The sequence below is a fragment of the Cinclus cinclus genome, chromosome 5 (genome assembly GCF_963662255.1).
Source record: "Cinclus cinclus chromosome 5, bCinCin1.1, whole genome shotgun sequence".
Lineage (NCBI taxonomy): Eukaryota > Metazoa > Chordata > Aves > Passeriformes > Cinclidae > Cinclus > Cinclus cinclus.
This window is the reverse complement of record NC_085050.1, coordinates 31,341,012-31,365,659: the sequence shown is the minus strand read 5'-3', so window position 1 is coordinate 31,365,659 and position 24,648 is coordinate 31,341,012. Positions and strand designations below refer to the sequence as shown.

The following is a 24,648-nucleotide window of genomic DNA, read 5'->3' as shown; positions in this document are numbered from 1 at the left end:
GATTCTCTTTGAATAGCATTTCCACCTTATTTCTGAGCTTCACCATCAAATCCAACTGATGCCCTTACAGATGTAAGTAAAATGGTGTTTGGTTTTAGAAAGAGTGATACCTAAATTTGAGAACTGCCACTTTAAGGAAATACTCTTTTTTCCTCAGTAGTTTGTTTCTGAAACAAACAACTACCACCAGAAAATGCCCCTTCCTCAGAAAAAATTCTAAAATATAGACAATGAATTGTAGAAATGAAATCTTACAGAAACTTCTGATGAATGTAGAAGTGACTACATGTTACATGAATGGCACGCATGATCTCAGTAAAATTTATGGTCAATCTGCTCTGCTTTTCAGCTTTTTTGAATACTATGCCTTATTTTTCCAGAAATGTGTGATTGGAGATTTTTTTGTTTTTGTTTTGTTTTGGGGTTTTGTTTGTTTGTTTGTTTTTTTGCTTATGTTTTATTAAATCAGTAATAAACTGGAATAACTGTACAATATCTTGAATGGAAAGCCCAGACAAGACATTAAAAGTTAGGAAACTAAGTTCTTGGACAAAAGTTCTAATCTGTTTGTGCCACCAATTGAAATGAGCACACACACACACACACACAAAGGCAAAATAATTATTTTAATTGAATACTAATATATATGGAGACACAAAAATGTGGTAAGTTCAGCTTATTTTGTTTGCAAATATTCAAATACAGATAGATTTTGTGATTGCTTCCAGGGACAATGAAAATTCTGTTATTTGATGAAATAGAGGTGAAAATTTTTCCAACATTTTAAAATATCATCATCGTCATTTTATAGGGGAGAAAATGAGACACTATGTTGCATATGTGAGTTATACAGGATCAGTTCCAGCATGGTGCGGATGATAGTTGTTCTGAAAATGTGTCCCAAGGTCAGTAACAATATTGACAAAAAGACTACTGGTTCAAAGTAAATATTAAAGATGAGTTAGCATTGCAGGTAGTAATATTTAACACAAAGTGTTGACTTTTTTTTTTTTTTATTTTTTTAGTAGAGTGCAAACCTGATCCATGCATACAGACTTACTATGTATTCAGGTATGTAATTGTTATTGCAACTAGCATTCAGTGAAAGGTTTTCATAGCAACAAGACAGTGTAAGTTGAAGTATTTTATGGCTTGTCTTTTGTGGTTAATTTATTTCACAGCTTAAGTTGTTGCATGTGAAAAAAGTCTAGAATTCTTATAGCAAATGAAGCATTGAGTGTAAGTCATTTGTTTACCTTGATAATAGTATTTACTAAACTACTGGGAGAGTCAGTATTGGTAATGTCATTTCAGTGGAATATTGTTCCCAGTCTAAGCAAGAATGAATATTTTGCTGTTATAAGGTATGCTAAAATAGCACGTAACAGCTGCAATTGTAATTTTCAATGTAGTTTTTGAATTAATGCTGAAAGAGTACAAGTGTAAAATCAGTGTTAGGCTTGGCAGTACTTTATCAAACTAATTGTACACCCTTTATTGAACATGTCCTAAAGAATTATTTTGTGGTTTTTAGGATGAATTGGATTTATCGGACTTTTTATTTCATTTTCTTACTTGTTCCTGTTTACAGTGGTAAGTTAATATATAATTACTAGGATTTGCACATAGCATAGAGCAATGCTTGTAGAAGGGGAGAAGATTAGTAACTGCAGTCTGCTCTTGAGAGAGCTGTTTCATCTGCTCGATTGAACTTAGTTAAGTTTGGGTAACTGGTGTATTGTCTGACATGGAACTTTCTAATGGGGCTTCAGTGACGCTGTCCTGCCACCCCTAATTCTGTCAGCTCCCCCAGCACACATGGGACCATGCCACAGGCAGTTTCCCCGGTAGGATCGAGAGTGCATCCACATCGTAACTGTGAAATTGGTGTGATGCTCCATGTTCTGTGCCCAATGGCAAGGTTAGCAACCTAAGCAGCAACTGGGGAAGGAGGCCCTTAGGTACTGCAGGAAGCAGAGTAATGTATGTCTTTCATTCTGTGTTAATGATTTACTTTGTTCCATTTGCAAAAGTTAAACTACAAAAATTGCATTGCGCGTCTCTGAAACTCCCTTTCCTGATAAATTATAACTAAGGCCCAACATGGGTATAAGTTCAGTAATGTATTAACTGTTTTCTCAGAGAACAATTGGGTAACAGGTTTTTAGTAAAATCTCATAGATAAAAGAAGTATTATTTAAGAAAATATTTTACCTGGCTTTAAGTCTCAGCAAAACTAAAATCCTGGAAAATTTCTGAGACCTAGGAAGCATTTTAATTAAAGTGGTCGGAACTGGCATAGTTTTACATGGTGCATAGTTTTACAGCATAAATAATTTTTTTTTGTGTATGTTAATTTATGATAGAAGAAGATAAATAGGATCCAAAATATCAGATGCAGTAAATAATTGCAGTATTCTTTTCTTTTAACTTTAGAAATCACTTGGTGTAGTCTAAGAATTGAAAATATTTTTCTGTTAATGACAAAGCTGGATAAAGAAATGCTACTGAGAATAATAAATACCATTTTTTTTGAGAAAGAGCTTGAATATATATATACACCAGAGAACTTGGATGTTTTTAAAGTCTAATTTTTTTACAAATAAGCATTTTACGTTTGAATGATATTTGCACATCTAGCATCTATTATGTCTAATAAACCTTTTTTTCTTAATTATGTATTATACCTGCATGCAGGAAACACTGAATTACCAAAGTATAGTTTATAATCATATTAACAAATAAAATCTACTTGTAGTCTTTTAAAACTGTCAAATCCAATGCGATATTACATTTTGTTTTCATTTTAAATATCACTTGATACAGTAACAGATTAAGTTACTAGATAAAATGTTTTTTGGTTGTAAAAACTACATTATTTTCTCTTTTATTCAAGAAAGAGCACTTCGGTAGATGCAGGAATAAAAAATCACCATTTTATTGGTTTCTTACTCCTTTTGGAGAGCAAGTTTTTTAAAAAGAGTGATCTCCTATGCAAAGACTCTTGTATGTTTTAATATAGAGATTTTAGAGCCCTTGGACGAACTACCCTGCTTCTCCACTACAGTGAACATTTAAGACCCCCAAGAGTCTTGAGACTGAAAGGACCTGAGGGAATGGCCTGAAGTGATGTCAGGGGAGATTTAGGCTGGATATTAGAAAAAGGTTCTTCACCCAGAGAGTTGCTGGGCACTGGAACAGGCTCCCCAGGGAAGTGGTCACAGCACCAAACCTGGCATAGTTCAGCAAGTGTTTGAGAAACATTCTTGGGCACATGGTGTGACTCCTGGGGATGGTCCTGTGCAGGGCCAGGAGAGCGTCTCAATGATACTTGTGGATCCCTTCCAACTCAGCATCCTCTGTGATTCTGTGATATTACAAGTGCCTTCATTTTGAAAGATGGGAGCAGGTTGCTGCTTAGGTACCTTTTCTGCAGAGCTCTGCAGTGAGAGTGGTTGCCATTACAGAGTTCAGTATGTCATTCAGAGTTAAAAAATCCTGCAGATGCAAGGTAGCAGTACAGCTAATTTTTATTCTAGACTGTTCCTGAGACATTATTCCTGTGACAGTATTGTCTTCATTGTAAAGAAGGTCTGGGGGGTCCAGGGTGGAATGTCAGAGAGCTGAAGATCTGTGTAATGCTGGGAGCTTTTTTAATTTAATTGAGGCTGTGCACAGTGATGCCACGGATGACTCTGACCTCAGAGGATCCCTGAAAAATAGATTCCTAAAAAATTAGATAAAACTTTCAAACTCCTTTTGATCTCTGCACTTCCTTTTTCTGGTTTTCCTCATAATCATGTTCTGCATTGGTCTCTCTCATGAGAGGCTTCTGCTGTTCCTGAGATTTGCCATGAGAAGGTACCTTCCCCCTCTGCCATGCAGATCTGCCTTGTGGCCCATCCAGCTTCTGGGGTTTCTATATGGGCTCAAGCTGCCCTGCTCCAGCACTGGGAATGAAGTAGGGAACTGAGGGAGTCACCCTAGACAGTATTATTTTTGCTGGAGTGAAAAGATGAGACTCTCAGAGGAATTGTGCTACTCACCCCCCTTACCCACATTTCCTGACAAAAGCCTGTTTTAAAAGTAAGGTCAGTGACAAAGAGGAGCAGTGGCTTGCCCCTCTGCTGGTGGACTGGGTGTTCCCTTCTCAAATAATTGACACATTTTGTTTTCTGTGTCAGAATGTGTGACTCAGATCTATGAAAATACATTCTTCCAAGGAGGAGACCTCACTACAGTTTTTACACCGACTGCCAATTACTGCCAAATAGTGTGTACTTACCATCCTACCTGTCTGCTCTTCACCTACTTGCCAGCAACATGGACTAAAGATCCTGAAAAAAGGTAGAATGTTCATGTACTTGTGTCTTTGGCTGGTCTCCCATGATAATTTGGAAACCTGGTAACATTTTGACAGAACACAGGGCATGCAGGGAAAGTTCAGTGGAAATTGCCATGGAAAACAGTGTCATGTATCTCTAAAATTGGTGATGTAAGAGTAATTGCTCAAATTCAAAAGGTTAAGTTTGACAATGCCCAATTTTTCACACTCACACACAAGCCCTTTCAAGGAAAGAGAACTGACTCTGCACTCCCTCCTCTAAGGCCATATATTTATTGTTGAGGGACAATGTGAATAATTACACATCTCCAACGATCCCCTGTACTGTTCCCCATCCTTTCTATTTAGCACATTTTTCTCACAATTAACGATTTCAGTAGCTTGAGAAAATGAGGTTATCTTCTCTCTATGCCCAGTGCATTTCTGTCCTCTGAACCCTGTGCTCTGTTTCTAATTTTATTGAGACTTCTTGGGGCTCCCACAAACACCAAATATTCTCGTCTGCCACCACTGGCAGCAAAGTGTGTAAGGCTTGATATTATTTTTCTTCCAATTGGACTTTTCAAAATTTTCATGGTGAACGATATTGGACAGGCTGCATTGCAGCTGAGAAACAATTATGAAAGTCTGTGTTGTATTGCAAAGACTGTGAATTGTTGCATTTTAAAACACAGGTTCTCCTGCTATTTAAAAGACAGCAATACAGAAATGCTGCCGAAAGTGGATATGGAAGGAGCTATCTCTGGACATTCCTTAAAACAGTGTAACCAAATTAGTGGTAAGATATGGTTATTCACATGCATGTATTTTGTGCTCTGCACTGCATAGCAGCCCTTAAAAAAAAAAGCTTTTTGGAAAGAAGAACAGAATCAGGGAAGGGGCAAAGTAGTGATTTGTGTGTTCTTTGCCAGACCACTTTCAAACACAGGTGACAAAAACTCCACTGGCTATTCTCTTCAGGCCCACCAATCCACCACCCTGGATCCCCAGATGAGGTAACAGGGAAGTCATGCTCCTGCAGTCACTGTTTCATTTGCTAGAGGCAGATGACAGCCCACTCTTTCAGTGGTGACTCCAGTTCTAAACATCAATTTACTACTGCAGTCCGACTCCAGAAAATGGATCCTATGGCATGTGTGACCCTGCTTTGTAACACTGAGATGTGGATGCTCAGCAAAGCAAAAGTGCATTGTCACAAAGTGATGCTAGTACTTTTGTAATTCTGTGTAATAATTTTTAGCAGCTGCATCTTGTAGGGTGTATGTACTTTACATGAAGACTTAATGTCAGCATACCATACCTGCAAGTTATCACCAGTCATATTAAAAGCCTATTAAATGTGTTATTTTATGTATGCTTTAAATTTTCACTGTCATAATGATGTTATTAAAAGGAGATCAACTTTAAGCATAGCATGGTACTTCAGAAAAACAGAAAAAGGAAGGATATAGTTATTCAATTCCTGCCTTTGAGGACAAATATTGCTTTACGGATGTCAGGCTAGTTCTCAAGTTGCATTGGTATAGCATCTCAGCATGGCAGGACTAAATGGGCTTTTATGCAAGCTCTCTCCACTGTAGCTATTATCAATAAGGTGTGCATGCTTTTGCTTGCCACTTGCCCTTCAGAGCAGTCATGCCCCTTAAAAGGTCTTTCCTGCCAATAGCCCTTCATGCTTGTATTTCTGAGTATCTTGGAATAGAAAGAGAGATTTCAGTGGGATGTTATTCTTTATGCTATTTAGACTAATTAATATCTCTGGAATTACTCTACAAATTGACTAAAATGAAAATTTATCCATACATATTTAAAAATTCCTCCAGTCATTGACTGACTCTTGTTCTGTGAAATGACCTTCATTTCAAACCCCACAGTTGCAGTCCTCCCTCTGTGGAGTGTAAATGTAATATTCTGACTCAAGTGGGAATTTTCTGATACTTATGAGGACAGGATTGGCCATTTAAACTGCTCTATGAATTTGGAACTGGGAAAATATATTTTAATATGGATTCTGAGTTCGTGCTTTCATGAGTGTCATTCTGGTCTCAGTCAGCCACAGTGGTTAGAGCCCCTCTCTCATGTAGAGGCACTGTCAAGGTCTGCTGTTTTTTCCTCTTGCCATGAGGTACTACACTAAACCTACATTTCTGATTTGGTACTAGATCTATGTATAAAGTATGATGTAACTAAAGTGAGCGTAGGATGTGGCATCTGGATTATGAGGGTTGTGTCATACAAACTGCTATCTTTTGGGCAATTTGGGGCATGGGATGGAGAAAAGAAGTGCATTTTAAGAACTTGGTCTCTTTTTTTTCACAGCTTGCAGCCCAGATGTCCATGTAGGACTGGATATGGAAGGGAATATTTTTGATACTACTATGGCTGACAGCTATCAAGAGTGCCAAAAACGATGTACCAATGACAACCGTTGTCATTTTTTTACATATGCCTCTGAAACATTTCACAATTCAAGCTTTTGGTAAATACAGGTTGGATTCATTCTCCTGGACAACCCTGTGCCTAAGTAGATTAAATCTCAGAGCACTCAAATGTGCAAGAATTTACTCAAGAATATTGAATTTATTCCTCCTTGCAATGTTTGTTCACACTTACAGGTAGAAAAATATCAACAGTAAATTGGCTTTCATTTGTCCATTGGTGAGAAAGACAAACTTGAATATTACACCCCTGAAAAAAACCCTAAAATGCTCTGAAGATACTGAAATGCAAATTATATTGATAGCTGTGCTGCATTTTTGCTCTGTTCAATCTCACTCTGCTTATTGTTCTGAAAATAGCATCATCACAGCATCCAGAGAAATTATTTCATTCTAATGAGACCTATTTTTGAGCTCTTAATCTGCTCAATTTTGCAAGTTAAACATTGTTCGGCTAGCTCTGTTCATCATTTGAACTCTGTTCTGGAGGTTGGAGATTTTTCTGGCCCATGGCCAGACCATGCACAATGGTAGAAATTGTGGATTCAGGAGGATGGTTTAGTCCAAGGAAGAAAAACTATTTTCTTACTACTTTCTTTACTCTTTGTCATTCAGTAAAAAATGCTTATTGAAACATACCAGTGTAGGAACTCCAACCAACATAAAGGTGCTTGATGAGGTTGTGTCTGGATTCTCTCTAAAGCCATGCCAGCTTTCTGAATTAGGTAACCATTTAAAATCTCTGATTCTGTTTAGTTTCAAGGGTCATGTGTCCTGAAATGCAATCCATCACTGACATGTAGAAATGTTTCATTATGTAGAACAATTCTAACATAATCTTATTCTTAAAATATAGTTAGTACACTCAGGGACAAAGGAAGTTAATCTGTTTTTAATTTTTTCATGTTATCATTTGTCTTACAGAAACAGTTCTCTTTGAAGATCTAAAGAATTCTTTCATAAAATTTGCTTGATGAAATTGTATGTTATCTTTGTATCATGGATATAAAAAAGATAAAAGGCCATCAGATTCAAAGATCAGGGGAAATATAAAGCTTTCTACATTCTGTTTGTATACTGTGTCTACACTTGAAAATTATTAATGGAGATCTGTAGCTTTTTAATACAGCTGGCTAATAGGAAAGGATATATTATGCATTTTGTGGGTGATTTGTGATGAAAGAAAAAATCTGTGCTTGTTCCTGCAATCATTACTCAGACAATATTATCAAGAGTCTAAAATCAAGCAATGTGTATGAAACCTTATTCTCAATTGAAACACCTTTTTCTTTTTCTTTTTCTTCTTTTTCTTTTTCTTTTTCTTTTTTTTTCTTTTTCTTTTTCTTTTTCTTTTTCTTTTTCTTTTTCTTTTTCTTTTTCTTTTTCTTTTTCTTTTTCTTTTTCTTTTTCTTTTTCTTTTTCTTTTTCTTTTTCTTTTTCTTTTTCTTTTTCTCCTTCTCCTTCTCCTTCTCCTTCTCCTTCTCCTTCTCCTTCTCCTTCTTCTTTTTTTCCTCCTCCTTCCTCCTCCTTCCTCCTCCTCCTTCTTCTTCATCTCCATTTTGTCTTACTGTGCAATAATTTCCCTTCTTAATGATGAGGATGTTATTCTGCTTTCATATAGCCTCATTTTATCTCACTGATAATCTAGTTTTCCTATATAAATCATGTTTTGTAGACACTGTATAAATATATTTTTTCTAACATCAGTGCTTGGGTTTACTGCTGGGCAGTGCTAGCACAGCATCAGCACTCTCTCCCCAGCGTTCCTCTCATCAATGGTCTAGGGGTAGGCAAGATCCTGTGAGGGCATACAGCTAGGTCAGCTGATCCAAATGACCTACAGGGACATTCCATATCATATGATGTTAGATCAGGTATAAAATATAACCAAAGGAGGAAGAAGGGCAGGCACTTATTATTTACAATGTTTGCCTTCAGGAGCAAACACTACACTGAAGCAGAAGCCCTGCTTCCTGGGAAGTGGTTGGATATCACTTGCTGATGGGAAGTAGAAAATAAAATTTTCAAGTTTTTCCTCTTTGCTTGTGCATGTGCAAACTTTTGCTTTTGGTTGAGTAAACTACCTTATTTCAACCTATAAATCATTTTCCATCTCATTTTTCTTCACCTGTCCAGCTGGGAAGGGGAATGATAGACTGAGTTGCTGGGAACTTGGCATCCAGCCAAGGTCAACCCACCAAAGTCCTTTTTGGTGCCTAACATGTTTTGCTATAAAACAGTCTTTACCTGAAACCACAAGTTCTCTGGCTTTTACCCTTCTTATTGTCTCCCTGATCTTACTGGTGGGGGAGTGAGTGAGTGGCTGCATGGGGCTTGGTTGTTGGATGGTGTAAAACCATGACATCATGTGAAAATCAATCTTGTTCCTGCCTTTCTTTCCCTACTTTCCGTGTCTTGTGAAAGAGGCAAGAGCAGGCAAGAGAGAAGAAATAAATTGTGTGATCACAGAAGACTAGACAACACTAGTGGATCAAAAGGTCATCTAAAGAGGTCACCCATTCTTATCTCAGATAGATCATCTATACCTGTCCAGACAGATTTGTAAAATGTAGTCACAAAAACCTCAGCAATGTCTTCTGCCTTGTTGTTTTGTCAATATCTGAAATGGGTTTATTTCAGTATTTGTTGGAGGTATTTTTCTGACTTTATTTACTTTATTCCTTTCTATGTGGCCTTTCATTTTGTGCCTTTGCCTCTCTGATTTTATTCTTATGCACACACACTATTATGCATGCACAGCAATTTGTCTGCTTTCAGGCCTTTGCAAAATATCTTCCTGGAGATCACTGAATATTGAGCAAATGATTACTAAACATGATCCTTGAGATAGTGGGTTAGCTTCCCTGAAGTTTCAGATCCACATTTTTGCTTTAAATATAATTTCCTTTGAAAGTATCCATTCTTCTGAATGCTATTTCCTCTTAACATAGGATCTTACCTACTAATTATGAGAGTTAATTGACTCCAATATTCTACATTTCTGATTATATATTTTACTGTTATTATTGTGTAATTACTGCCCGATATTGTTGTCCTTTCTTGCCTATGTTTTTTTAAAACCTCATCAAATTAACAGGATCCACAGTAAGCTCTGCCTCTTCTTAGATTCCCTTTCTGTAGTAAGATTCCCAGTAAATTTCTGTAACACACAGTGTTGACAGTGTTGCTTTGGGCAGTGTTGACTTGGTAGCTTTACTTTCTCAACAGCTCAAGTCCTCTGCTGCTACCAAATCCTATCTTCTGGATCATTTCACTATTTTTATTATCTCTGCAGCTTGATAAGATCAAGAAACGTCCTCCGTGGTGATGCTTCCATTTTTCTTTTTAAATTCCTGCAGTAGGATTCTAACTGGGACTTCAAGTATCTCTTTGGAGAAGGATACTCATTAATCTCTTTTTAAACATGCTAGTATTTCCTGTAACCACTGTATTCATAGTCTGGTTCTGTGAACTATCTTGCCAAGCCTCTGTTCTGTTATTTTGGCCATGTCAGAGGGCAGCACTCCTACTTACTCTGCCTACTGTTCAAATAGTAAAAGAATTGTTAAGAAGATCATAATCTTTTTTTTTTTTCTATTCTTCCAATGAACCTGATATACCCATTGAAAATTAATTTAAGTCTTTCCCAAAATCTCTACTGTAACATGCAATTTGGTTTTTTCCTCTATATAAACCTTATCCCTGTAGTTATCTCCATGAATTACATATTACAAAATATTATTGAGAAATAGTTTTTTGTTAAAATGTTGTGTTGCCTTTCCAGCTTATCAGTCACAGAAGGAAAGTGGGAATTTGTGTAGAAATGAATATTCTGAAAATCTCAATGTTCTGATGACATACAAAAGCTTTTTGGAATTTTGATATTTTGTTCTTGTTTTTTGCAGATTGTCAAATGGACATATTTGAAGATCAAGAGTTTTCAGGAGTTAATATTACAAGTTTTTTCACTCCTGATATTTCTGTCTGCCAAACTATTTGTACATATTTCCCAAAGTGTTTGTTCTTTACATTTTTTACCAGGAAATGGCAAATAGAATCTCAAAGGTGAATATGACAGTTAAATGATATTATCTATTAGATTATATAAAATTTATTTTTTAAAAACACAGTCTTTTCTTAAACACTAATTTCTTATACATATGTAAATTTATGTTGAAAGGCGATTTTCAGCATAGCACAGCTTTTTATGGGTTTTGTTCATGAATTTATAACTTCCTAAGGGCATTTCAACTGTTTTCCAATGTGGTCAGGATTTTGTATTGTTGTTGTGTATCTGGTCTTAATCTGAAAAATCATTATACATGTCAAAAATACAGTGAACCTCCAGATTGTTCTAAAGACTTAAAGCTGAATTTTGTTACATTATCAAAAGAGCCATCTGGTTTCCTGGCAGGGCAAACTTATTTACTTGAAAAGACTTTTCAGTTAGGTTAATGGCTTTAAAAATTTTTCTACTTGGCTTTCTTCTTTTGTACTTAGTAGTGAAAATAATTGAAAATCAACATTCCATACAAATCAGAAGAATAAAGTTTCAAACGAACTTCAGGGAGAAACAAAGCTGAGATAGCATGCATCTTCTAAAGTCACCTCTTCTATATATGTATAAATACTGCACCACCTTTAGTAGTACAGTTGTATGGCATTTCACAGCACTGCAAAGATTGCCTTCATCTAGTGAGAACTGATGAACTTAATGAATGCATTTTTCATTTGAAATGCTTTTACAGATTGAGCCTCGGGGGAAAAGAGTTTATTTAGGAAAGAATCTTCTTTTACCAGTACCTAAAAAATACTTTTAGGATGTGAGAACAGGTTTGTTCATTTATTGTGAAAAATATTTCATTTTAGAAATCTTTGCCTTTTGAAGACATCAACAAGTGGAATTCCAGAGGCACTCATATCACAAGAAAATGCTGTATCAGGCTTTGGCCTCCTAAATTGCAGAAGATCTTTTCCTGGTAAACACTAAATTACAATAAAAATTCTAATTTTGAATTAATCTAATTAATAACTTTCTGATGCTTTGAATGCAATCATTTTTACAGCCTGCAATTCTCGCACTTACATGAATATGGATTTTTTGGGAGATGAACTTAATGTCAATTATACTAAAGGACACAGAGCCTGTCAGCAGGTTTGCACAGACATGATCCGCTGCCAATTTTTTTCCTATTCTCTCCTCCAAGGTTCATGCAATGAAGAAGGGTGAGATATATTTTTTAAATGTTCAAAGATTGCTGAAATAATAATTTCAGAGATGTGGCGAGGGAGTAATGTATGTATTGTTCAGTGAAAAAAATACAAACTGAACGTTTGCATTAATTCATTGACAGAGAGTGTGAGTGTCACCTAAGAATGTCCTCAAATGGATCCCCAGTGAAAATAGTACATGGACCAGGAAGTATCTCTGGATACTCACTAAGATTATGCAAGAAAAGAGCCAGTACTGGTAAGTAAAACTTTTATGAAAAAATAGACAGTGCTTCCCTGATTTCAGTGTAGGAGGCCGAGCCATATTTTTTTAAAGTGCTTGCACTGTCCCAGTGAGTGACCTTGTAAAGTTAGAGTGTTCTGGAAAAGTGAAGTCAGTCAGATCTTCACATAGTAAACACCAGAACAGCATTGTGAATTTGGTTTTAGTAGACTTAATGATCAAAACCATGAAAAATGTATCACGTATCACTTTCTTCACAACAGGTGGTGACTATTCAGTGATCAGCTGTAGTCTCATTTTAATTTTTCATTGATGAATGCAAGTTGTCTTTAAGCTCAGTTTTGAATTATTTCTGTAGTGTGTATGCAGCATTCTGCAAGGACAATTAGGATCGTTGGTGGGACAGACTCTTCCCCTGGTGAGTGGCCATGGCAGGTCAGCCTGCATGCCAGGTTGTCTCGCCAGAGACACCTGTGTGGGGGCTCCATCATCAGCAACCAGTGGATTCTCACAGCTGCTCACTGTGTCACGAGGTGAGGCCAAAAGGTAAATGTACAAATACACCCCAAAGTTCAACCCAGTGTGCAAGATGAAAGAAGATCTACCTTTCAGGATAATAACAATGTGAACTAGAAATAGATGAACTGCTTTAATGTAACCAAAAGGTGAAATTTTCGGGTAGACATTCAGTTTCTTAATGTAACTGGAGCTCCATACTTTGTCCCTTTGTAGCACAGTATTGTACTGCTGATGCTAAATTATTTTAATGAATCTAGAAGGTGAAATTCTAAAGCAGTCCACAAATATATCTATGGAACCCTATGCATTCTCATGAGATACGAGTTTTTTCTTACTACAATACTGCATTAGGCTATTTAGTCACAGACTGACTATTTTTCTTTTCCCCTCAGTCTAGAGAATCCCAACATTTGGCGTGTCTATGCTGGTATCTTAAGACAATCAGAAATAAATGAGGATACACCCTTCTTCAAAGTGGAAGAGATTATTGTTCACTCTCAGTATAAACACGCGCAGATTGGCTATGACATTGCGTTAATGAAACTTGCTAAACCCATGAATTTTACTGGTATGTAGAAATGTGCAGGAAGACACAGGGTTAGCATTGCTATGGCAGTGCATGACACCTGGGCTGGCTTCCTTTAATATGCAGTTACTGGGGTTTGAGGAGAATCTATTCTGTTGACGTCAAAAAGAAAATGGGTGGCTTTAATTTATGTGCTGGGAGTGACATACAATATAAGGGACAAAGCATAACATGGAGGCTGTGGTCAGGGGTTATGTGGGTGCCACAAAACCTTACTGTTGCAGTTGTCTCTGCTGGAAAAACTATTCTTTTCTCTTGTACTTTAGATCTTCAGCTACCTATCTGCCTGCCATCAAAAGAAGACACTAACATGTTTTACACTGAGTGTTGGGTAATTGGATGGGGTTACAGAAAAGAAAAAGGTACAGAGAAATACTTTTAAACAGTGAATTTTTTTGATTCTTAAAATCAATATGTTTGACAAAAAGCATTCTCTGAAGCATATTCTCCCTTCTCTAAAAAAAAATAAAAATCTGTTCTGTTCTTAGCTAATACTATTCCTTCTAGGCAATACTTTAATATAATTTTTTTATTAGAATTGATTTTTAGTAATACACCATAACACCTAAATGAAAGAGGTATGAAATTATCCTTAAATAGCTACATGCTCTGACACAATAACTAATTTTATAAATTGGTTCAATAGTTTGAAATATCTGAGAATTCAATCTTAAATACATCTAGTACAACATTCAAATGCCCTTCCTTAGATTCTAGCTAAATCTACTGGTAAACTCAAGTACATATCTGGGTTTTGCACACCCTTTTTTATTTTTTCCTAGGTGAAAAATGTAAATAAATTTATCACTCTTTTAAATTGCAGTCTGCATATAATCCATGGAGTTTTTATGTGATTGTATTCATATGACTTTAGCAATTGGAGATTGAAGTATGTTGCTTTTCTTTTTCTGAACATTGATTTTAGACCGTACTGTATAGACAAATTTCTTCTGTAAATTACTGAAGAAAAGGTAGCTTTTAAATACTCTTGTTTAGCCTATGTGCAAATTTCTCCATCTTAAAAACTGCTAGGATAGAGAGCAGCACAGATTTGGCAACTGGGAGATTCCAAACTTATGGCAACACTTTACTAGTAAATAATAGATAGTAACACAAAGCAATGCTAACAGCAATGCTCCAAAGGCCAGTGTCCTGAGAATCATTCACATATGAGGATTCATTGCATATCACAAGGAAGTTTTAAAGCTTTTCCAGTCATGAGAAGGAAGATGGCATCATAAAAGCACTTAAATTAGAAGACAATTCACATTGTTTGCTAAAGAAAGAAAGGAAAATCAGTGTCGTGAACATCTATTAACACTAGAGGCAGTGACCTCCCATATCAGTGTTTGGGGATTTCTAGAATTTAATTTTAACCTTTATTTTGCTAGAATTAAACATTTCTCTGCTCATATTGTCTTCTGTATAGGTCGGGTACAAGATATTCTTCAAAAGGCTCCTGTTCCCTTCATGTCAAAAGAGGAATGCCAGGCAAGGTACCGGAGGCACAGAATAGGTGACAAAGTGATCTGTGCTGGCTATGATGAAGGAGGAAGGGATGCTTGTAAGGTAATGACAAACAGAGAGTTATATATTCCAACCATATGTTCAAATATATAAATGAATGCTGCAATTATTTTTAATTTTTATTAGAAAAGCATGATTATCAATAGAGGTCACAATTAACTTGTCACTTTTGGTTGTCAAAAACACTGAAAAGCAAGGTATATGACAACTATTTCGTATATGACAATGAAGTCTCTAGGGAGAGATTCCATGGATAGGAAGCTGAGTGTCGATATATAGATATCCATTTGGGGAATAGAACAGTGTTCCTTCAGACTATCAGAAATCCAGAGAGTGCAAGTATAGTACCTTGAAGCATTTCTCCAATAAAAGCAGATTTCGAGATTTCCTATGTGGTTTCTTTTTTAATTTTATTTTTATTTCTTGGTAGGAAATACGGTACATAAAATCTTATTTTAAAGCATTCACTGTGTATAAACCAGAAGGCAGGGTGCTAGCAATGCTATTAAAATGCATGAGGAATAGAAGGCTAAAAACAAACTGTGAAAGTCACAATAGCATGAATTCTGTGAGCCAAATTCTCTGCTCAAGAGTAAACTCACACGCTTTTGCCAGTTTAAATATTCTGAGTTAATTTCTACAAGAAGAAAATAGTCTGACTATTAAGTTCTCTACCAGATACAGTTTACGCTGCAAACATTTAGCACTTAATAATTGCATGCTGAAATGTTACTATTTCTATGATTACTTAGGAATAGAAATACTTGGAGCTGGGAAGCAATTTTTCCTCTATGCCAATTAAGCTTTCTTTATCTGATACGGCGTAACAGAACATGGAGGTGCTGTTTTAAATAACTACATGCTTGTTGTTGTCCTAACAACTCATAACAACTTCTCTAAAGAATCTTATGTTCAGAAAGGAATTACGAAAGAAAACACAAAGGTGTTTTATTCTGAGTGGGACGGTCGTTCAAACAAGATAAGGCATGTAGAGAACTGAGATTCTAAAAGCATGGTCATAAGGAAAAACTACTGCCACATTGTCTGTTTTTCTTACTTGCGTACATAGTTTATTCATTGAGTTTTAAATCATTGTGTGTAGATAAGTTAATAATAATAATAATATAATAATAAAACCCAGTAGTTTTGAACCTTCATGGGAAGAAGAAATTGTTTGCAATGACTATTTAGAAACCAATTTACTAAACAACCAGAACATCTGCTTCAGTCCTCTCCTAATCAGTAGTAAGTGAAAGTGATTGAAATCTGGGCTGCTATGCTGGTGGTAACATTGAATGATGCTGATTTTATTCATGGCTTTCTTTGTGATAGAAATACTGATGAGGCCTCTTCCTTGCATGCTGTCTCTCTTTTTCTCCTGTGACACAGGGAGATTCAGGTGGGCCACTGTCGTGCAGGCATGAGGAGGTCTGGTATCTGGTGGGCATCACCTCCTGGGGCGAAGGGTGTGCTCGCCCCAGGCAACCAGGAGTCTACACCAAAGTTGCTGACTATTCAGACTGGATTCTAGAAAAAACGACGTAGTATGAGCATTACTGACTCACTCAAAGTGTTACTGTGGTATAACAGCCCTCAGAGCAATGGGATAAAGTGTATTAGCGCTTTTTCGATGTTGTCTTTGGTTAGCCTGAAATGTAAAATACTTATTTTAAAATGCAGAAAAGCAGGAATGAATGAATTTTCCTATTGCCAAATAAAAAGCAGTAATAACAATAAACTCTATGTTCACTGATTTGGCAGAAAAAAAATTGGCTGAGCTACAGACTTCTATCCTTGCTAGCATAATAAGGGAATGGATGAAGTTGCAGGGCATGTAGTGACCTCAGAGCTAGGAACTACTTTTGTCTTAGGAGGTTGTGACACAGCAAAAAGAAATTTCCCTCCCTTGTCTGAATGTAGTTAAAACGGGTGAACCATTTAGAAGCTTCCTAAAGGGCTGAGGGAAGGGAAGCTGGGGTATGGAGATGCCTACACTGTTGCATACACCTAGTTTCCTTGGGGAATTAACCAAAAAAGTGTCAGTACTAACCAAGAAAACAAACCCTGAGGTCTTGGCAGAGGAACACATGTGGATGCACACACCACCTAGCCCAGTTCATGCTGGAAAATCCCATCTGCTGTTCCCAGCAGTCTGCCAAGGGTTTGCACAAGTGTGGTTTTTACCATTGTGCTGTGATCTCTACTGGGCTTTGATCTTCTCAGGACTAAGGCAGGGAGCTCAAGCCTGTCCCTTAGGGTGCCTTCGAGTTTCCAAACACCTCTGTTATCTGTACACAGATGTTCTCAAGGCACACAGAACTCAAACAGCTGAAGGCATAGAATACATATTTCTCTACATTGCTACTCCCCAGACTTGTTGCTTTCCCAGCTGCAAGGTCACTTGTGTGTGTTTACATTCCCCATCAGTCTTCCACTTTTAACCCATTGCTCCCAATGAGCTGTCTCTCACATTATTCTAATTTCTGTGGATATTTTGTGATGAGAAAAAAAATGAGGGTCTACTTCTCTTGGGGGAGAAAATCAATAAAGGGATCCCTCCCTCAATATATATTTTTATTTTCCAAGTACCTAACTCCATGATTAAAAAAACTAGTTTTCTCCTGTTCCTACTTATCCTTATTTCTTTTTATAATTTTTTGTTACTTTGTGTCAATTAGCAAACATATTTCATGGCTAAAATTAATACAAGTATGAGTAACAAGAGTCAAAAATTAATTAGTTTCGCATAGTAAGATGCAGCATTTCACCCTGCATCTGAAAGGAGAGTAGAATACTAACACTGTCTTCGCCAAACTTTATAAGCTTCTTTCCTAATCATCTACATTACCATAATTGCTGAAAATATGTTCCAGAGTGCGACTCATAATTGCCCTCCACCACACTGGGAGGTAAACAGCAGGAGTGGCTCTGCAAGTAAACGAGGTCATGAAACTTAGGAATTAAACATCAAATTTATGGGAGAGAAGAATCAAGCTGCTGAAAATTACTTTTGTCTTTATTTTTTTACACTTTATTCATAAATAATACTGAGGAAAAAAATGGAATTCCACACCACACGCTTCTACTCCTGTCTGTGTCTGGAGTCAGGGTGTGCAGTGCTAAGCTGACTGCAGTCAACAAGCCTGAAGTCCCAAAGCTGTGTTCAAAGGTTGGGGAGTTGATTTAGTTTGTTTGTATATTTTTTAAGAATTGGAATTCAGAGAAGGGGTGAAAACAGTCCAAAGTTACCAGGAGAGGAGAGGTAATGCTGCTGTTGTGGGCACATCTGGGGAAAGAGAGGTGCTGCCTTGCCTCTGCCCCATGAGGGACTCCCGGTGACAGCGGCTTGAGTCACTGGGGGTGCACAGTGCCGAAGGTCTCGTGCACTTGGAGTCCTGAGTGCAGGACATGGCTGTTCAGAGAGCAGCAGGAAAAGCCTGCTGTGTGTGGGGGGAATTGGATCAAGGGTGAGAGGGAAGGCACATCACTGTGCTGGGAGTTTTGCCAGCACTGCAGAAGCAGGAGCTATGGGTGGGAGCCAATGTCTTTTCATGCTCTGTTTAATCCACAGCTGGTTTAAAATAACAGCAAACCTTAGACATGCTGTCAAAAACCTAGAGACTTAAATTAGGGACTGAAAAAGAAAAAAAAAGAAAACAGGGAAATAAAGATTCTTGGCATTCAAGTGTGGTTCTGTCCTCATGGGGAAGGAATAAAGACAGCTGGAAAAGAGTTGCTGAAGGAAAAAAAGGAATTGCTTCAGTAGGAAAACAGAGGCTGAAACTCTCTAAATAAGAATCATCAGGAGACCATACTTGTCTGCCTATACTCAAACTGTGTAGGCTAAAGAGTATATGCAGTATTAATCTGACAACCTTGAATACTTTCTCATAATAATGCTGTCATCAGCTTTTTCAAATGCACAAAAAATGTGATATCCTTTTTTCTTTTATTTTTTTCCTTCTCTGCCTTTTGTTTGTTTGTTCTGCTACGGCTTTTCAGGTTGTCAGTATTGCAGTAACAAAGAGGAATGGCAGTCAGCAGTGCTCTGTAGACCTCTGGAGCTCCATGTTTTCTTTCTCAGATGTATTCCAGGTGACAGCAATATGCCAAAGGAAGCTCAGCTGTTCCTGTGGAAAGGATAAGTGATCTAAATGACTGCAGACATAATCCATAAGTAGCTGTTGGCCAGATAGAATACCTTATTGCAATATATTTTCACCTAAAGAAGATATCCTTCAATGACATTTTGCATTAGTTGTTGGTCCCTCTGTAATAAATTCCTGATGGCTAAAAGCGAGTACCTGAATTAGGTATGTGGAGAATGCAGGAGTTTGTGGTGGCTATATGAAGTCCTTATGACTTTGTTTAAAATAAACTACATTAAGGAATGTCTGATATTGTTGTGGGCTTATACACCCGAGTGATATGTAATTTATTGAGACCTTTAGACTCATAAATAGAAGTATATTGGTGTTCAGTGTTATGTTGCTTGGGCTTTCTGGTATCAATAGGTGGCTTGCACTAAATGAGAAGCAGTTTACAACTTTTATTTATTCTCCCTTCTAATCTACCTCCCCGGGGAAAAGTAATTTTTAAAAACTAACAACCAATGAACCTATCTCGATCTCATTAAAGAAAAGCCTGGTCTTACACTTTAAGTTTTGCAGTGTTCAAGCTGGAACAGAAGACAAACATCGGCACTTTAATTGTTATTTTGATTAATGACAAGTGTCTCTGGTTGTCCTGAAAGTCACCAAGTCTCATAATTTTACTTAGAGATGTAGAGATTTTGGAAGGGGCAAGTGCCATTATTGATGTATTGAATGACAGCATTAGTCTGGCCAGATTTTTTTGTACAAAAAAGATCCCTGATCCCAGAAATTTTCAGGTTTGTTCAGATACAGATGAAACACTTCATATGTGCTGTGACAGTCTGGAGAACAATTAGTTAATCATAAAGTCAAGGCGCATTCTTTTGCTGCTCAAGTGGACTCGAATTTTAACTTGTAATAGTTTTCTCTGTAATCATTTTAATAGAATTGTAAAGCAAAAAAACCATTAAACTGGCAGTTTAAAATGGGAGTATCCCATTAAACTTGCAATGCAGTGTTTGCTACCACTGCTGGTGCTTTGCTTAATGTCTGAGTTTGAAGTATGACTTCTTGAAAGTGACCTGAGCTCTGAACAAGAAGACATAAAGCCTCTCATTTCTTCTTACTGGGAGGATTCAAAATCCTTGCAGTGAAGATCTGGAGAGATCACCTAGTAAGTCCATTTCCTCTGCTTTCCGAGCAGAGGGGAGTGGAACGATTTGCTATAAGCTCCTAGTGCAAGTTTAATTTGTTCTATGAAAAGTTATTATTGTGCTGTAATGAAAAATGAATCTCTGATGCTGAAAAATAGCAAACTGTATGGAATTAAAATAATTCACATTGGCACTCCTTGTAGGAAAACTGTGAATTCTAATTCTCTGCCTAATTTCTGGTATGTATGGAGGATTCTTTGAAAAATTATTGCTAGGTGCTTTTTTAAAATGAAATATCTTTATTAAAATACATTCAAATTGCATTTCTACTTTAAAAAGGAGGCAACATTATTTTGCCTCTGAGCAGCTATAGCAGATATGGAATACTACATATTTATAGTGAAGCATTTTCTGGAGTAGCAAATTTATTGTTTTTCCTGGAGTTGTATATTTATTGTTTTTCCTGTGGTCATTATGTTGTAAATTATAGCTATGTATAGATGTGTTAGAATTACTGTGGATTGTTCCTTACTACAAGAACTTTTTCATATCTTATGCCGTGGACCTTGAGATTTCCTTGGTATTGTGATGGGTTTTGATTTTGTTTTGTTTTTGGTGGGTTGGAGTTTTTTAGTGTTTTTGTTTTCTTCTTTAAAAAAAAATTTCTGCAGTTACTCCTTATGTTTCTCATATTCTTTTGCCATCACAACATGATGTTAGGAAATACTGTGTTCTCATATTTTTGTTAGCTGGTTTATTTGTGGGAGAACAGTGATACCAAATGAAGAGGTACAGGATGTACAAGATGTTCAGGGCATGCAAGAGTTTAAGGGGAGTTGATAGGAACTAAAGCAAAGTTAAATTGAGTTGGAACAAAAAAAGCCAAGAATCAGTGCAACTTGAAGAAAGACTAGCCTAAACAATGGATATGCATCTGGGTGAATGGAACTGAAAATATGATGGAACACCTAGACATCCTTTCCAGGTCCACAAAACTGTACCCCAGGACCTGAAGATTAGATCATGTATGATACAAGAAGTCTTTCTGTGCTAGGAAATTGAGGAACCTTCTGAAGTGCAGCATTGTGCTAACATGACTGTGCTGTGCTCTGACCTGAGTTTATTATCACACAACTCTTCTGTGATTTGCTGCTCTACACTGAAATACCAGATTCATTTTTCAGGCTCATATTTGTACTTCTACTCCATTTCCACTGACTGTAGCATCTGGTAGATTTTGTCTCCTAATAACCTCTTTGCTTATTTTTGTCCCTGAAGTAATGTACAGGGAATTGGAGAACGATATGGCTTTAATTATAGCAGGTGATCTAAAAAATACCTGTTCTGAGGTGTGATTGGGAAGAAGCCTTCCTGAAGTTTACTGTGTTGCCCATCCCTAGTAATCATTTTTTGAGTGATTCCTGTTGGTTGAGTGCTGCTAAGGGAAAGGTGCTTCTTAAGGAAACACCATCCATAACGTATCCAACACCTCTATGTTTCTGTGCTCTGATTCCATTTTCTGTTCATGGTCCACTATTTAAGAACTTTAGGCATGAGCGTTTTGGTTTTGACCTTGTGCCCAACATGTGAAATGGAGAACAAGTCTGCGTATTGCTCGGTGTCACTGGGGAAGGAGGGGGGAGCAGTGTCATCCCGTGGGTGACAGAGTGAAAGTGTAGAAGGAGAAGGACAAAGGAACTGCTCCTCTCTTCTGGGCTTCCTGGGATTTGGCTGTTTTGGCAGATGACTTGATGCCATAATATTGTCGGAATGCAACTAATTTTCTGAACTCTATTTGTTAGAAGAGCTGGGGTTAACATTTAACAAAACATTTATATGATTAATACTGAATGAATCCTATCCAAAACTTTGGACTTCAAAGAGTCTAAAACTTTAAGATTGGCAGAATGGACAGGTGTGAGCAGTAGAATTACTGTAAGCATGGAAAAGAAATTGAATCAAGAGGTTTTATATTTATTTCCAGTAAATTTATAGTGCTTATTACCAGAAACCATTTTATGGCTGTCAGTAAACCTCTGATTTTTTTTTTTCACCTTTCACTAAAATTTCAGGGGAAAAGGGAAGTTTTTTCAGGCATTGTAAAATAACTTTCAATAGGTTTTTCACTAGGTGGCGCTTTAGCTTTAATTTGTCTTCTGTTCAACGGCTGTGATGAGAAAATGACCATCTAAGACGATATTTTTACTTCTATAGCTGATAAGTAACAATGAAGAATTAAATTTCCATCTTCCTTTGTAGAAATTGTAGAATTCAAAGGCAGCAGATATGTTTAGCTCCACATTTCTTCATGACACAGGAACATTAAAAGACTGTAGGACATAAAGACTGACCAAGTTGAACAAAAGCCATTTGCCCACAGCTGCCTGCCTATGGAACTCCACAGTATTTCACATGTTAATAAATAGGCATAAAACCACTGAAAAACACTGTTCACCTCTGCTCTCTCTGGGGGGCTTGGTTTGTGGCCAGCTTGGGCACAATGCATTTGTCTGGCCCCGAATCAAGGAGACAGATTTGGGGGAACTAGCTTGGGGAGCTATGTGTGGGACTGGCCCTCACTACTGTGCCTTATAAACTTAAAACAAATTTAGCCTGTACTTCTATAATGTATGAAAGGTTCTTGCCACCAAAATCATACCCATCTCTTAAAAATTCTTTTGTCAGATTTTCATATCTGGAAAAATTTGTAGTGAGATTTTCTGAAATGGATAAATTGCTCAGTACTGGGAAGAGATGATAATCTGAATTATTAGTCTCCAGCATTACCTCTAAGGCAATGAAAGGGAACCATGTGGAACAATGTCTCAGGTACTACAGCTTCTTGAGCAGAAGGATAAATAATATCTTGCTCTTCTACTACTGCTCTATCATTTGAGAGTAGCTGCTGATCTTAGTAAAACTTAGACCACTCAGGAAGGGGGAAAGAGATGTTCTTTCTGTGCCTCAGTGAACAAAACAAAGATTTAGAGTTATTGTTATTATTGTGGATTAAAGAACATGTTACTTCATGTTGTACCAAGAAGGATGCTTAAAAGGACTGTTTGGAGTAAAGAGAATGAAGCAGTGGGTTGGGGGCAGTTGAGGATGTTGTGGAACTTCCATCTCTGGAAGTATTTAAGGCTAGGTTACACCATGGTGTAACTGGCCCTGCCTTGCATGTGTGGTGGTCTGGACCATCCAGCTGCTTGTTATGATCATGAACAGCAATACAAAATCATGAATTTTGTTTTTTCTATAATACCTGTGTACTTTTGAATATTTATCTATTTATTTTGCATACCCATTCTTTAACTGCTTCAGTCCTTTCATTCTCTTGCAAAAAATCAGAATATTTTATTAGGGATTTAGTTTTCTTCCCTGCTTCAAGAGAAGTTGTTTTTGTTTTGAAGACTTAAGTCCATATGAAATCATAATAAAGTGAAAGGGATAAAGGAAAATGAAAGGTAAAATAAGCCTAAACATTACTAATATGAAGATGTGAGTTAATTGTGCTGTGCTGTTCAATGTGATTTTGCCACTAGCATGAGGAAACGCCAGCCGTTGCATTGACCTGGTTGTACATGGACCCAGCACAGCCTGTGCCTCAGCCTGAGCTTTTCGGGCTTGGTTTAATCCTGTGAAATGGTCAGTGACTGCTACCTGACCTGGAGTGATGGGAAACTCTGTGTGGTCAAGGCCAAATAGAGCCATGGTGGAACAAACAGCGTGCTGGGGTATCAGGGCTGGGGGAGCACTGTTCAAACTTGACTGGGACGCAAGGAGAAACACACCATGATAAAACACATGAAAATATAATTTCAAGAGGGTCTTTGGGTTACCCAGCAATATCATAGTTCTCTCAGTGAAGAATTGAGGATGTGGTGGTTGCTGTACAATACCTCTCCATCCAGCAGAAAACTCACAGGGAAGCCTGAAACCATCGAGCTCTGGATGCAAGGGAACATAGGAAGGGCAAGCACACATCAGAGAAAGGGGGTATGTAGTTGGAAGGGCTGTTTTCTTGCTAAAGCAATTTTTCCTGTATTATTAATGAAGGTTTTCTGTATTAATTGGACTATATGGATTATGAAGCTATTAAAACATTAGCTGGACCAGCAATATATTTTTATGAATGTGTGGTGCATTCCCTTCTGCTCTAATGAAGATGTTTTTCAGTGGAACAAAAAGTAAACAGAGATTTACTTCAGTTTATGGCATTCAAGGGAAGAGTAGAAAACATTCTTAAGGCAGTAGCAGAACTTCAGTTTGAAGTATTGTCATCTGTTGATTGGAAAACAAGGAAAATACTCCTTTTACAAGTCCTTCTGTTGCATCTGGACTCTTGTATTACTTTGCATAGTACAACAAAAGTTCATCCTGGTTAGCCTCCAGGCACTACCTAATGATGAAACACTGGTAAAATAAATAACTTATAGTGTCCTCATAAATAGAGTTGATACTGACATATAAAGATTTTGTACTCACTATGGATATTTTTTTTAATTTCTACAGAATGTTCTGTATTTGTTA

The 24,648-nt window shown here is 37.1% G+C and overlaps 1 protein-coding gene across 1 annotated transcript; it reads left to right on the top strand.

The window, feature by feature from the left end:
• The first annotated feature begins 230 nt into the window (after window positions 1-230).
• LOC134044359 (coagulation factor XI-like) lies at window positions 231-16,415 on the top strand. The gene is given in 17 exon segments (XM_062493548.1): window positions 231-272; window positions 812-905; window positions 1,026-1,071; window positions 1,535-1,593; window positions 4,185-4,347; window positions 5,020-5,123; window positions 6,665-6,824; window positions 7,399-7,508; window positions 10,689-10,848; window positions 11,653-11,762; window positions 11,850-12,009; window positions 12,138-12,253; window positions 12,597-12,771; window positions 13,150-13,325; window positions 13,610-13,705; window positions 14,773-14,912; window positions 16,260-16,415. Coding segments are annotated over 17 exon segments (2,067 nt in total).
• Window positions 16,416-24,648: the final 8,233 nt, after the last annotated feature.